Source organism: Alligator sinensis, unplaced genomic scaffold (genome assembly GCF_000455745.1).
Source record: "Alligator sinensis unplaced genomic scaffold, ASM45574v1 scaffold517_1, whole genome shotgun sequence".
Taxonomy (NCBI): Eukaryota; Metazoa; Chordata; order Crocodylia; family Alligatoridae; genus Alligator; species Alligator sinensis.
In genome coordinates this window covers 191,682-206,525 of record NW_005842236.1, presented here as the reverse complement: position 1 = coordinate 206,525, position 14,844 = coordinate 191,682, and the positions used below count along the sequence as shown (strand labels likewise).

General features: G+C 45.3%; 1 protein-coding gene across 2 annotated transcripts in view; it reads right to left on the bottom strand.

The window, feature by feature from the left end:
- CASC1 (cancer susceptibility 1) overlaps window positions 1–14,844 on the bottom strand; it is a 55,295-nt gene that overhangs the window by 17,000 nt on the left and 23,451 nt on the right. For both annotated transcript variants that reach the window (XM_025208541.1, XM_006027338.3), the window contains 4 exons: window positions 13,619–13,722; window positions 12,516–12,798; window positions 11,323–11,428; window positions 9,407–9,573 (listed from right to left, as the gene is read on the bottom strand). In XM_025208541.1, the coding sequence (XP_025064326.1) occupies window positions 9,407–9,573; window positions 11,323–11,428; window positions 12,516–12,798; window positions 13,619–13,722 (660 nt within the window). The remainder of the gene's footprint in view (window positions 1–9,406; window positions 9,574–11,322; window positions 11,429–12,515; window positions 12,799–13,618; window positions 13,723–14,844) is intronic.

Genomic DNA, 14,844 nt, shown 5'->3' with positions numbered 1-14,844 from the left:
CATTGTGCCGGCCGGATGCCAGGAGGCTGGTGCTGCTAGCTGGGGCCAGTGGCAGCACCAATCTTCCTGGCACTGGGTGGCGAAATGTCAAAACAGCATCGAAACAGCAAAACACTTTTGATGAAAAGAAACAGTACAGTGCTTTTAAAATGAAACCAAACTCGAAACGAAACATTGTTCCATTGAAATGCAAGTCAAAGCGGAATGATGCTGTTTTGCACAACCCTACAAAACACCCTTCATAGATGAGCCTACGAACTTAACTTTGTAAATCTACTGGATATAAAAAAGCAAGCATGGACTAAATATAGACATTAGATTTATGGTACATTGTAACCTGCCTGACATCTGATAATCCCAGGTAACTTGTCTGCATTTTAACAGCTATATTCTATCACCAGTTCAAATTCCTACCCACCTGTCTCACATCTATTGTTTCACAGGGCCTCTGATCCTGGCTGCTACATATTTGCATGTTCACAGATCTGCATTTTGAATACTGGTTTCCATTCTACCCAGAAGAGCACACAAAAAAAACAACAGATGCTCCCTGTGCCTAAAGAAGGGAGTTTTTACACAAAAGCTTGCAAAGAACAATTTTTCCAACCATTTAGTTGGTCTTATAAAAGATATCACATGGCGCTTGTCCATGTAATCGGCGTTTACCTGCAAAAAAGGCTTCTGGTTTAATTTTCCTTACTTAGTTTACGACAACTAATTAAGTAACATGGACATGATTTACCATGCAATGGCTTATTATGCTATAAATAGTAAAATGTCAGAACAATTTTACCCTCCTACCCTTTCCATACAGGAAACCCTTGTTATTCATGGGTTCGGCATTTGTGGTTTCAAATATTCGCGAACGCTGAACCTGCATTTTAAATACACTTTATACACTTCACGCTTGCTGCTGCCAGGGTCCTAACACCACCGCTGGGCTCCCGCTGCTGCTGCTGTGCTCCTGCCTTCACTACTAGAACTGTGCCCCCCCCTCCCCCCCCAGCTGCCAGGGGCACCAGGTTCATGAACACAGTACCTTATTTGCAGATTTTGCCATTCGTGGGGGATACGAGAATGTATCCCCCACGAACGGCGAGGGTCACTTGTACTACTTTACTGCCAGGTGGCGTTTTAGGACAAGATTTGATATTTTGGCAGGTTTAGTTTTCTTGGGTCGCGTGCCGGGTTGCTTTTTGGGGGGGAATTGTTGGCGGTTTTGCTTGAGAGAGTTTTGGGAGGGTTTTGAGTTCAATAAGCAGTGCTGCCCACCTCCCCTGCAAAGCCTCATGCTTTTTTTCTGGGTATTTGCTGCTTGTACCATGGGGCGTTGCTGGGTGGGGAGGGAAATCTTTTCACGCAAAGTTCCACAAGAGTGAGCCTGGCTGCCTCCCCCTCACAAGTCTGGATTGGCACTGGGGGTCTGTACCGCAGGCTTTCTGAAGGGACTGCCCCCCTACCGAAGCCAGGTCCCAAAGCAGTTCTGCCCTCAGCTTTTTCTGCACGCTTGTTGCACTGGGCACTGGGTGTGGGGTACACTTAGGGCTGCACAAGGGTACACAAAGGGTCTGGCTGCCTCACCCCCTGGTGTTCGCATCTGGGTATCATGTACCCAGGCTACCCAGGCTGAAACCTGAATGGAAACATTACTACAGGAATTTTTATGTAAAACAGAAAGAATCCTGTGTCTCCTGTTGTTTGTATCCTCATGTCAAAAAGCAGGATTTTTTCCAAAGTACTGAGAAAAAGGGGGGGGGGGGGGAGTGACCTGGGGTTGTTATTGAAGTTGATTAAGATTTCTTGGGTATCTCTGTGCCCAGCTTCCCCCAAAGTGGGGTTGGGGGGGCATGATCAGCCTACTCCAACTCCCTCTGCCCCCGCAATCACCACACAGCGGCCAGCATGAGCTAACACCCCCACCCCCACACGACAGGGGCATGGTGTGGGTTGAGGTGAAGAAAGAAACAGCCCAGGCTCAATGAGAGGAATTTTCTTATCACTTAGTCTATTTGCATGTCAATATTTTAATTGCTGCACTGACAGATCATCATTGCCTGCAGTCATATCCCCCCAGCCTACAACCAGATCCCTTCAATACTTGTTCTCCTTCCTGTCCTCTCCCCCCCCAAGCTTGCCCCTCTTCTCTGGTCCTCCTGTTCCTTCCAAGCCTATTTTTGTCTCCAGCAACATGTCTCTGTCCTTCTTTGACCACCCTCTGCTTGCCATTGCTCTGTCTGACAGTCATACTGCTGCCTCTTTCTGGGAGTGTAGGGTGCTGCAGGTCAGGAGTGAGGGGCACCAACTGGGCTGAGGGGGCAGGGGGCTGCAGTTTAGGAGTGAGGTGCACCAGCAGGGTTTGTGGGGGGGAGGGGGCTGGAAGGGCAGGGGGCTGCAGCAGGAGTGAGGGGCACCAGCTGGGCTGGGGGGCTGCAGGTTCGCTAGGAATGAGAGGCACTGGCAGGGCTGGTGGGGCAGGGGACTTCAGGTTCAGAGTGAGGGACACGGGCAGGGTTGATGGGGCAGGGGGTGCCACTTGCACCAACCACCAGCTCCTCATGCGCTCATGCCACAACCCCCAGGCCACTGCAGGGAGAGGAGAGTCACGCACTCTTGGAGAGGCTTGGGTCCTGCACCCAGCTCTGGGTTGTAATGGCCACGTATAACTGTGTATGGTGCGGGCTGTGCTAAACTGTTATATGTGGTCATTGCACCCAGCCCAGGGGTATATCTCAGGCCTCTCCATACACTGTTATATGGAGCTGTTACACCCCAGAGCTGGAAGCATCTCTGCCCTCCCCATGCACTGCTATATGTGGCCGTTACACCCCAGAGCTAGGGCCACCCCAGCAGAAGTGAAGTGGGTGAGGGGCAGTGGCTTGGCTGTAAAGTATGATCATGTTTTCTGTGTCATTGTGCCTCCTGTAGGACTGGAGAGGACCATTTCCCATCCCCCCTCAGACCATTACCTTAAGATTCCTCAACAGAACCTGTAAAACCAGTTGAGTGACTGGCTAAATCCTGGAGTGCTGACCTATTCACATTTTCACTGACATCCTGCCACACTTTTAGCTTCTTTCATCTCTTGGAGTCTCAGAACAGCAGAAACTCCTCATGCCTGATGACGGGTGACTGTGCCCGAAAGCTTGCCAAGAACTTTTTTCCAATTACTCAGTTGATCTAATAAAAGATATCACATCTACTCAAAGAACCTTGCCTGCCTATGTCCTTAGACCAACATGGCTACAACCAAAAACCCAAACCCACTTTGAATTGCTTTGTCTGCATTAACGGTGCTCCAATTAAGCTGCTTTTTGGCTGGGGCCCTGCGGCCCTGAAAGAGGGCACCAGCAGCACTGGGGGGGCAGGGGCTGCATTTTGGAAATGAGAGGCACTCCAAAGCGTGACAAGTCAGTGACCATGCTCTTTTTGATTGAGCAAATTTATTTATTTATTTTTTATTTTCATACAGTCAGACATGGTTTCGACCCTGGGTCTGCTTTTTGTGGGGAGACTTGAAATCTGACAGTGCATTGCTCTACCAGCATTTCACAGTAACCCTATTTGCATATCAATTCTGGTTCCCCCGCAGCTCAGGTTACAGCTGTCATCAGTCTGTGCCTTGAGGCAGACCTCCAAATCTGGTTTTCCAGGAGTTTGAATAGACACCAGCTCAGTTCAATAAACCATATAGTTTTGTCCTCTAAAAGCAGACTTCTGTGATGTGACTGTTCTACGGCCAGGAATATTATTGTTTTCTTGTTACTTGCCCTGTTAGGAATAGAGGGAGCCCATTCCTGCATTACCTTCCAGTGTGCCAAAGGCCTATTCCATGATGAATTATCTAGAGCTACCTGACCCGTAACACTTGCATTCAATGCTACATGTTAGGGTTCTCTTCCAGAATTGGCAAAAGCCTGCTTAGCTGTGACTGCCACTTGGCAAGCCATGCACTTGATTTGATCTGTTCACCAGTCACCAGTTCATTCTTATTAATGAATTACACATTCTAGAGAGAATTTTATTAGCTATGCATATTTTCCAAATAATATGTAAATTAATATCCTGCATCCACCATGCCTGTGTACCACCAGGGAACTCTCCTGGATATCTCTGACTAGAGTCTTGCACGGCCCAAAGCGTGGCCTGATTGACAGCCCCCATACACACTGTAATAAGTATATGGGCTGTTCGAATAAGGAATTTCTTTTGGGCTGGGATTAGAGATGGAAATCCTTTTTAGGCCCCACCACACCGTGATTCTGGCACCGGGGGACTCTCCCAGACATCTCTGATGGGAGTCTTGCCTGGCCCAAAGCACTGTTCGTTCATGCCAGGCTGCCAACTCACAGCCCCCCATGCACACTATACAAACTATATGGGCTTGAATAAGAAACTAGTTTTTGGCCTCGGATAACAGCTGAAAATCCTTCCTGGGCCAGCTCACATGGTCAGGGGTGCTCAGGAGAGTCCCCAGGGCCAGAGGCATGGTGTGGGGTGGCCCTAACTCTGGGGTGTAACGGCCACATATAACATTTCATCACAGCCCTCACCATACACTGTTATACATGGACATTACATTCCAGAGCTGGGTGCACCTGGGTCAGTCCTGGGTCGACACAGTTGTGTTCAGAGAAATGAGGAGACAGTACCATGGTCTGCTACTGTGGTCAGTGTCAGGGGGAGCTGTCTAGCAATGAGGGAACTGCCTGGATGACCAGTGGGGTCACCCTAAAAGCAGCACCCCAGCAAAGCTGACAGACGAGGCATGAAGCCCCTGGTGCGTGCCCCCATTGGAAAGCCTGATGGGCTGTGTGGTGCCAAAGGACGGCAAAGAGTGCAGGGGCAATGCTGGCATGGGCAGCTTCCCTGTCACCCAGCAATGTTGGCAACTCCATTAATCCCCAAAGTCTGTGAGGGAGCAAGAGTGCCTATAGCTCGGACAGAACTCCGTTTTGAGACGTTAAAATAGGCGCTGTCAAAAGGTGGGGGGAAAGGGGGGGGGAGAAAGACCAGAGAAAGACCAGGCTTGGCAATGGTTTGGTGGCCAGCCAGGGCAGGGTGAACCCTCAACTTCCTGTCCATGCCACTGCGGGAATGTCCCAAAGAACCCTGATTACATTCCTGCCCGGCCCAAAGTGCGATTTGTGCATGCCAGGCTGCCAACTGACAGTTCCACCATGCCCGCTGTACTAAGTATATGTCCTCGAATAAGGAACTGGCTTTTGGGCTGAGATTAGAAATTGAAATCCTTTCTGGACCATCTGACACCATGCCTGTGTGCCATCAGGGGACTCTCCTGGACATTCCTGACCAGAGTCTTGCCTGGCTCAAAACAAAGCTTGGCTATGCCAGGTTGCCAACTGACATCACCCCAGCCACAGTGCTAAGTATATGGACCCAAATAGTTTAATAGTTCCTAGGGTCGCAAGGGACCTGAGCAAATCTCCCTTGGGAGCCCATTCCAGAGCATGGCAACCCTAACCGTAAAGTAATGCCTCCTGATATCAAGCCTGAACCTGCTCTCAATCGATTTGTGGCCGTTATTCCTTGTTATGCCAGGTGGTGCCTGGGGGAACAGAGCCTCACTTATTTTCCGCTTGTCCCCACTGGTGAGTTTATAGACGGCCACCAGATCCCCTCTCAGTCTTCTCTGGTGGAGGCTGAATAGATTCAGATTCTTTAGTCTATCTTTGTAGGGCCTGGCCTGCTGCCCCCTGACCATGCAAGTGGCCCTCCTCTGAACCCTCTCAAATAAGGAACTGGATTTTGGGCTGGGAGTGTGGCTAAAAATCACACTTGGGCTACCCCAGGACATACCTCTGTGGCACCGCAGGACTCTCCTGGACATCTTTGGTCAGAGTCTTGCCCGGCCCAAAGCACAGTTTCTGCATGCCAGGCTGCCAACTGACAGTCCCCCCATGCCCACTGAACTAAGTATATGGGCTCAAATAAGGAATTTCTTTTGGGCTGGGATTAGAGATGGAAATCTTTCTGGAGCCATCTCACGCTATGCCTCTGTGGTTTTTTTAGTTTTCTGGCTTTCCTGGAACTGGGCTGGTTTCTGGGCTAGGATTACAGCTGGAAATTCTTCCTGGTCCAGCCCATGTGGTCACGGGTGTCCAAGAGAGTCCCCCAGTGCCACAGAGGCATGGCATGGGGTAGCCCTAGCTCCGGGGTGTAATAATCACATATAACAGTGCATGGGAATGGAAGATATGCGCTCAGTCCTGGGGTGTAACAGCTTAATATAACAGTGTATGGGGAGGCCTGAAATATACTCCAGAGTTGGGTGCAATGGCCACATTTAACAGTTTACCATAGCCCTCAACATACACTGCCAGGGCCCTTCACTCCTGACCCACAGTCCTCTACTCCCCCCAGCCCTGCTGGTTTGCCTCACTCCTGACCTGCTCCCCCAGCCCAGCTGATGTCTCTCGCTCCTGACCCATAGTCCCCCCACCCCCCACCCTGCTGGTTCACCTCACTCCTGACCTGCCTTCCTCCCCCAGCCCAGCTAGTGCCCCTTACTCCTGACCCACAGCTCCTGAACTGCAGGGAGACAAAAACCACACCAAGTTTAAAACCCCAGGGCCTGCCTATGTCCTTAGACCAATGCTGCTACAATCAAAAACCCAGTCCAACCAAAAGTAATTTTAATTAACCTGAGTCTTGAACCGCCTGACCCATAACAATCTGATCTTTGGTACAAAGTGCATGCAAACACATGGAACAATTTTTTTTGGAATCCAAAATGTTGTATTTTTCATTAATCTGAACCTTGAACTAAATCACCAGTAAAAACTTGCAAGATTAGCCCCTGGAGTCTTGTTGCAGCATTGCAATAAAATTCAATGCATTTCCATAGATTACTGAGTGAACCCAAGTGGTACCTGGTGGTGAACTTGTTGCAAAGCAGGGAAAATCCCGTTTTCGGGCGAGTCAGATCCACATTGAAAATTTAAAACCATAAAAAAATCCCTCGTGGAAAAAAATTCAGGAGCCAAAAGTAAAACATGTCAGAGGTGTTTTAAATTACCACTAAAGAAAAAAAACAACCCATAAAATCAGCTGATAATGTGGATTTGCAGATGCAATTTAGCTAGCTTAATGGCGTTTTTTGTCGTGTGTGTCACAGGGCACCTTGTGCCCTGCTCCTACAAGAGCAGGAACTGCCTGGGGAGAGCCCAAAGAGTCAAGCAGAAGCCCAGGTGCAGGTTGCTATGGCAACCAGCTAATGAGGAAATTAGTCTGCACCTGCACCTGGTCAGCTAGCCAGAAGGGGCAGGGCCCTGGGCCCATATAAATCCCAGGCTGGAGCTAAGGAGGGCAGTTTTCTGTTGGTGGCCAAAAGGGAAGGAGCCCTTGTAGAGTAAGTGAAGGGACGAGGCCTAACTAAGTTCTGCTCCTAGTATGTAAAGGGGCAGAGCATACCTTACGCAGTTTGTGTTATGTTATAGCCCAGGGGCTTATGTTTTGGTTGTAGTTTTATAAGACCAGTGGTTTGGGTGAGGCTATTTGGGGAAGGAGGAGGCCGCACTGGGGGCCCACTGCAGTGTGAGGACCCCAGTGCCAGTAAGGGCGTGGCATTTGGGGTGCACCAACCCTGGCGCCAGCAAGGGCATGGCATTTGGGGTGCACTGACTCTGGTGCCAGCGAGGCACACAGACAGGGCTGTGGAGAGCCCAGAGTGGACAAGGGGGCCAATTCATACCAAGGCCCAGACTGTACGTCAATGCCATCTGCGAGGCTTGGGGCGTGGTAAAGTGGCGGTTGGAGCCATGCATATAGCCCACAAGGCTAGAGTGCCCCCAAAACACCCATTGTGAAAACGGGACCCACACGGGGTCTGGGAACCTTGGGAACGGGGTCCAGAGAGGCCATCAAACTGTGACCAAGAGGACTTAAGGGCAGCCTCCGTATTTTTATATTTCCATCAAAGACATGGCGGGTGAGAACTGGGGGTGCCCATCGGGCCAAACAGTCGAGGGGCCTTAGGAGATCATGGCCATCCTTAGGGACACCATCCCATGTCAATGTGGACACAGGAAAAGTGTAACTTGGAAACAGGAGAGGTGTAATGTGGACAAGCACCCACATTAACCCAAAGAACCTTGTCTTCCTTAAATGCACCTGAACCTTTTGTGTACTGCCTGGAGGGGCCCAAAATTACCCCTTCCTAAGGCATATCTATTGAAGTTTTAAACAGACCCTGAGGTCTTCAAATATGGTGCAGTATCCAAAAGGGATGGCAGTGACAAGACTAGTCAACAGTCTTGATGCTGATGTTCTGGCTGCATGGGGACTGTGCTACAGTTGCATTGGGATAAAGAGCTATCTATGTCTCTCCACTTCCCTGACTGACTACTTAGGTTTTATGTTATTGAAGTGCATTTCACCCAATAATGAATAGAGCTTCACAAACACTATGTTGTAAGTAGACCTCATCTCTAATGTTCAACTGGGGAAACTGAAGCACATTGCCCAAGTCAATGCCACAGCCTTGAACTGAACTTAAGTCAACTTTGGCACAGTGCAGTGCTTTAACCTAGCCTTCAGTTATGAAAAAATGCAAGGACTTCCTTTTTTTTCCTTTCACTGGATGTGTTTACACATGCAATTAATGCACAGCAATAAACTCCAGTGCATATCTTGGTGGGGTTTATTGCTCCCAGGCACTGTGTTTAGACATGCGCCCAGGCCTGCAGCATATTAAGCTGGGTCGGAGCAGCCCTAGCTAGCAACTGACCCGGGGTGGGGGGGTCAGCTGCCAGCCCGGGGATGCTCCAACCCAGCTCAACATGCTGCCGAGGGGCTGGCTGGGGCAGGAGGGCTCCAGTGCGGGGCTAGCCAACTGGCAACCCCCGCACTGAAGCACCCTTGTGCCCCAGCCACCCGGGTCAATGTTTATATGCGTGTGGCTGTGCACTAAAGAACTCTGCCATAGGACTAAATACAAGTACTACCCTCGGATGGAGTTTATTTGTTTACTGCGGCCTCATAGGGCTGCACGTGTAGACACTGAGGCATTTATTGCAGGGCTAATTATTTAGCTCTATAGTAAGTGTCTCGTGTAGATGTGTCCACTATAGACATCATGTTTAAAAGCTCTTCTTGTCGTTTAAAGTACCTGAGCTAATTCTGCTAACAGCACTGAACCTACATACACCTGTCTGAGCACACACTGACCCATTATGTTAATGTCTCAAACAGGTGTGAAAGTTCTGCGGATGCAACTGAAGAAGCGCAGTTTGAAAACCTGGCCTGCAATCTCAGTGCACAGAAACTTAACATACATAACAGTTACTAGCATGTACCATACTGACAAATCTTAGGAACTGCTGCACTCTTTTGCGGGTGATCAAATAAAACTTCACTGGGGGCAAGTTTGCTTTAGCTTTAAACCTACTTCCACCATGATCCAGCCTTTGACTTGTTTAGCTTGAGGTGGGAGCTTCAGTGCATCAATATGGTATACTCCACCCAGTGGTGCGAACTGTCGCAAATCAACAATATTTTCATCAATTATCTCTTCTTCCTTTTCGTTGGTCTCCTCCTGCAGTGTTGAAACCTGAACTAAATAACAGCCAAACATCATGTGTTACTGCAGGGTCTAAATAAAGTATCAAGCTGTCAAATCAGACATATTCATACATCTCTCTACTTTAATGGCTTTCCACTCTAGTATCTCAGCACCATCTTCTGGTGCTCTGCAAATCTTTAAGGGATCCTTTAGAATGGAGAAAAGCAGAGAGAGGAGAGAGAAAGAATCATGCTAGTCTGAAGTCAGGCAGAAGGCAGGATAATTTGCACCTTACAGACTAACTAAATTGGAAATGCATAAGCTTTTGTAGACTGAAGCTTACTTCATCAGATGCTGAGAAGGGATAGCATCTACCATGCCTTCTGAAAACCGGAGAGAGAATAAAAATCAATAAGAGGTTGTGGGTGAGAGACTTCAGTGTGGGCAACAGACTTTTAAAAAAAAGTTATAAGTACTTTAAGAAAAGTGCTATTAGAAAGTGCAAACACAATGACTGTAAGTAGCTGGATGGCTTCTTGGCCTCAAAACTTCATGTATGATATGCTGTCTATATTATACATGGTAGATAATGTCTTGTAGTGAAGACCACCCATATTTGCTAACACAATATAAATCTGTAGCAATCTTACAAAATAAAATATTAAATATTTAAAAACCAAAACATTTTAACAACCTAACAAGTGGTTCATTAAATAGTATGGTCACTAGCATCAATATTAAATTTATTTCTGTCCTGAGATAGAGTAAATGATTTCCAGTAACAGAAACTCTCCTATTACAATCAGGAGTCTTTTATTTATATAAAAAAAATAACAAATTTAAACTCTTGTATCACTCACAAAAATAAAATTAAAGGTAGAGAGGGTACTGGGCACTTGAAATGCATCTTCACACTAGAAAAACACTATTCAGATATGATTATTCCTTTTCTGGTCTTAGATCTTAGAAAATGGGGAGATAGAGATTTTAGAAGTGGTACAGGGGATAGAATTACCACATTCCACTGACCAGTGCCTAACTCCTTTGAAAATCCCAATGTAAATATTTGGCTGACTGGTCTCTAGAGATGAACCTAGTCATTTGATTGTCAAATCTGTACCCCTCAGAAAGTTTTTTAAAACAGATAGCAGGCTTAATAATACACAACACCTATTCACAATACATTGCTGTCTTGTTTCAGAAGAACGTGCTAGAAGTAAATTAGTGGATATACTGAGCTAGTAGGTTTACTAAGCTAAAAAACATGGCAGTACAAAAAAAGGGACAGATGATTGATATGAGAAAAAGGTTGATGAGCAGTAATGGTTTCTGGAATTATAACCCCCAATTCAGCAAAGTAGTTAAGAATGCACCTTATTTGAACATCTAATTTAAGTAGGGAAACATTCATATGATTAGAGTTATGCAGATGCGTATTTCAGTAACTTACTGGATCTTGGCCTAAAATAAAAGCAAGGCCAGAACCGTGCCTTCCAAAGACAGACACCTAAAATTGTAACCTGAGCAGCCTCAAGAAACAACAAACATCTCAAGAAAGCTCTCTTCCATGCACACGCAATTCTCAGCAATGACATTGTCTCTGAATGTACATTTGGCATTTAGCAAACATTGCTATGCTAACTTTTCTGGTATAATTGAAACAGCAATACCCATACACATGTTGTTGTGTTTATGTCAGGGGCTATGCCATAATATATGCTGAGATGTTTGCCACAAGTAAAATAAGAAGCTTAAAAATGTACATAATTATGCAACATTGCAGATAAGCTCTAACTGAGTACCTTGTGAAACAGTGTTAAAACTTTCGGATTTCTTATCAGGCTCCTCTCCCATCATCTCATTTTCATCAGCATCACTTTTACTGTCTTCTTTGAATGAGATACCACTCTAAAAAAACAAAAGATAATGGTTTTATATTAGAGTGAAAGAGGCAAAATTAAGAATGACATAGCTCTTCCTTGAAAATGAAGGTATCATGGGAAAATTCCTTCTGTGAGACCCACATGTAACTTGTTGTAGGAGTGAGGACGTCATTTGGGGAAGTAGAGAATGAAACTGTAGTGCATTAGTGCTTTGCTGGCTGAAATACTCAGTTTTGATTTATGGTACACATAGGCGACATGTAGCAGGGGCACAGGGGAGCATGTGCCCCACACTGAGACTGGCCGCCACTGCTGGCTACTGCGAGCAGTTGCCGATTGCAACACCACCCCCCTGCCGGGTGGTTGCCAACACTGCCGCCCACAAATTGTGCCCCCCCAGTCTCAGGAGGCACCAGTCATTCATGATGGTACACATTCTCTTAGCATTATAAATTCTTCTTGGCCAGCCTAGATTTTTTTCAAAGTCAAGTAATCAGTTTAACGAGCTGATATATATGTAGAAATCAAAGTATAACTGCATTTCTATAGTCATTCCATCTAAAAATCCCAACACATGTTGCAACCATCGATGAAGTCATCATTGTAGCACCATATGAACTCAAACAATAACTAAATTCTCTCTTCACAAATGAGAAACTAAAGAAATAGCTTGCAAATATGAAAGACTGCAAGGTTTCAGGCCATCCACTCTCAAGTGAACCCAACAGATATTAAAAACAAGGGCCTTAAGAAGACAATGGGAGAAGGTTGCATCTTCAAGGAAGAAAATAATGCCAAGATGCTTTTTGGGTAGCTGCAAGGTGGAAAACATAGGCTAATGAAAGGGATGGAAGGATATTAACTACAGGAAAGTCTCTGGGGCATCACTGGAATTGGCTCAAAAAAGGTTTATAGGTTTGGCCTCTCACTTTCCATCTTGCCATAGCATTAAAGTTTGACTGGGATATTCTTGTTTTTACATCCAGGATTGGAATTTTACAAGGTTCAGGCAATAAAAATGTGTTAAGGTGCTATCACCTTGCAGCTGGGCTTTGACTGACTGTACTGCCACCAGTGCTGGTTGCATGTTGCACATTCTAGATTTTTCCTACCTTTCTTCCAGGTGTATAGTTTTCCTCTTCATTTGCCAGGTCACTTTCTTTTTCACTCTTTTGCTCCCCTTCCTCTTTCTCCTTTTCCTCTTCTGTCACTTCCAAAACCAAATCTGATCTGATTTTTGAGAGTTCCTGCATCAGGTGCAGTGGAAGAATACGACGTAGTGGAGAAACATGATCATAATGAGTGTGCAAGATGCGCACAGCAACATCACTCACTGCCAGGGACTTTGGAAGGTCAAACCCATAGTCAGCTTCACAAAATGTATGATTTTTGAACCTGTAAATAATGGGTTTAAATAAAAAATAATCTCTAGTAAAACCAATACAATAATATTCAAGTACATTTTGTTCAGTTTCATAGCAAACCAGGCAACATTTTCTTTGCATAGTGGAGTCTATGGAGCAAAACTGGAGCATCACCACATGCTCTCACAGCGTGGATGACTGTCACAAGCTTCCCAAGAAAACTATGAGATCTGCTTGCCTTTAAGGATTGTGGCCAGAAATGAAAGAGGACAGATTCAAACAACAATTATCCTGTATAGCTTACTCCTGGGTAAAATAAAGCAATAGACTAGGCAAACATCTACACAGGTTAATGTAGCTGATGCTTGCAATAAACCCCTTTCCACAGCTTCCACATACAAGCTGCAGACACACACAGAGGTAAAGGCAGCCAAACTGGGAGAACCAACAATACCACACATCCAGCAACCTTTGCAGAAATGTGGGGAGCAGACTAGGAGGCATAAAGAGTGAAACGAGTTCTGGGTCAGATAAGGTATTCTGTGAACCCACTTGGGCCTTCTTCCCCCATGCCTGAGACTGTAAAACTACAGGTCCCATGCCCTGCCCATTCTCTTTCCTGAGGAGACAATCTTGCTCATACAAGAATTCATCCGTCCATTTTATAAATGTTATTCACTATACCCTTAAAATCCTCCAATACAGAACTTACACACAATGGAAGGGACACGGAGGTGAGTTTAACCAATTTAAAGTACCTATGGACTATTCGGTGCTACACAGCAAGAATGTAGGTTGTCAGAATCTGGCCATTAGTCTTTATTTGAAATAAGATTAGTTGTCTACTGTACCTTGGATTCTTCTTCAGATTTGCCCAAATACAGAAAGTAACATTTTTATCTTTAATGACCATCGCCATATTTCCACTGTCAGAATCTGCATAAGTGTTAGCCTTCTACAAAAATCAGACAGACTCAATCAGAATATTAATGAAACATAAAGGAAGACAAAATTAAATGGAAGTTATAAAATATCATTTGTTTACCAGGCTTTTTCTAAGAAATATAGCCAATGGACTTTGGGCCACCAAGCCAGTTTCAAAAAGTTATGAAGATTGAACTACTGTATATAATATGCCTGCTATAGAGGTAGCCAGTGTCCCAGCGAAACTATAAATGGAGTGAGCAGCAATAATCTTCACTCTTTTTTTCAGTGAAGAAGCCCAGGAAAGAAATTTAATGAAAAAATAAAAATGAGGAATTTAATTTTTTCCCAACAAACTGATCTATCAGTGAGGTTATAAAAGCTTGTGGGAAATAAAAACAAGGGAAGGATGTCAACAAGTTGCAGGATATTTAATTTTCTGTTTTGCCAACTAAATCATCCAAATTCTTCCAACTATTTTTTTCATAAGTCCGTTTCCTCAACCTCTAATCAGTTTTGTTCTAATATGTCTATGTCTTTCTTGAAGTGCAGTGATTTTTTCAGTGCTGAGTACCACGTAAAAATCACTTCCCTGAATTTACAGGTGACGTTCCTGTTAATGCAACCATGTGAGTACACTAGTGTTTCACATTAAATTGTGGTCTACTATAACCCTAGGGTCCCTTTCTAGAGTACAGCAGCTTAGCCAGTCATCCCCTAATTTGTATTTGTGCATTCGATTGTTCCACCCAACGTTCAGGACTTGTCCTTACTAAATTTAATTTGATTGATTTTAGACCATTTTTTCCAGTTTACCAGGGTCATTCTGAATCCTTGTCCTGTCCTCCAACATGTTTGCAATCGCACTCAACTGCACTAGAAGGAAATTTCTAGTTGCATATTGCACTGTAACATCTGCAAATTTCACCCTCTGTTAATTACTTACATAACTCAAGTGTGATTCTTTCTGTTCCTTTATGAAATGACATCTGAACTAATCTATCATATAAGCAGAGAGAAGTAGTTAGCTGTATTACTCTGAAGTCAGGATGAAGGCAGGACAGAGTTGAATCTTTTATACTAGTTCAGGGATACATAAATTTACTTGGTCAGTCCTATGAAAGGACTTGTAGAGAGCTGAGATACAAAGAGC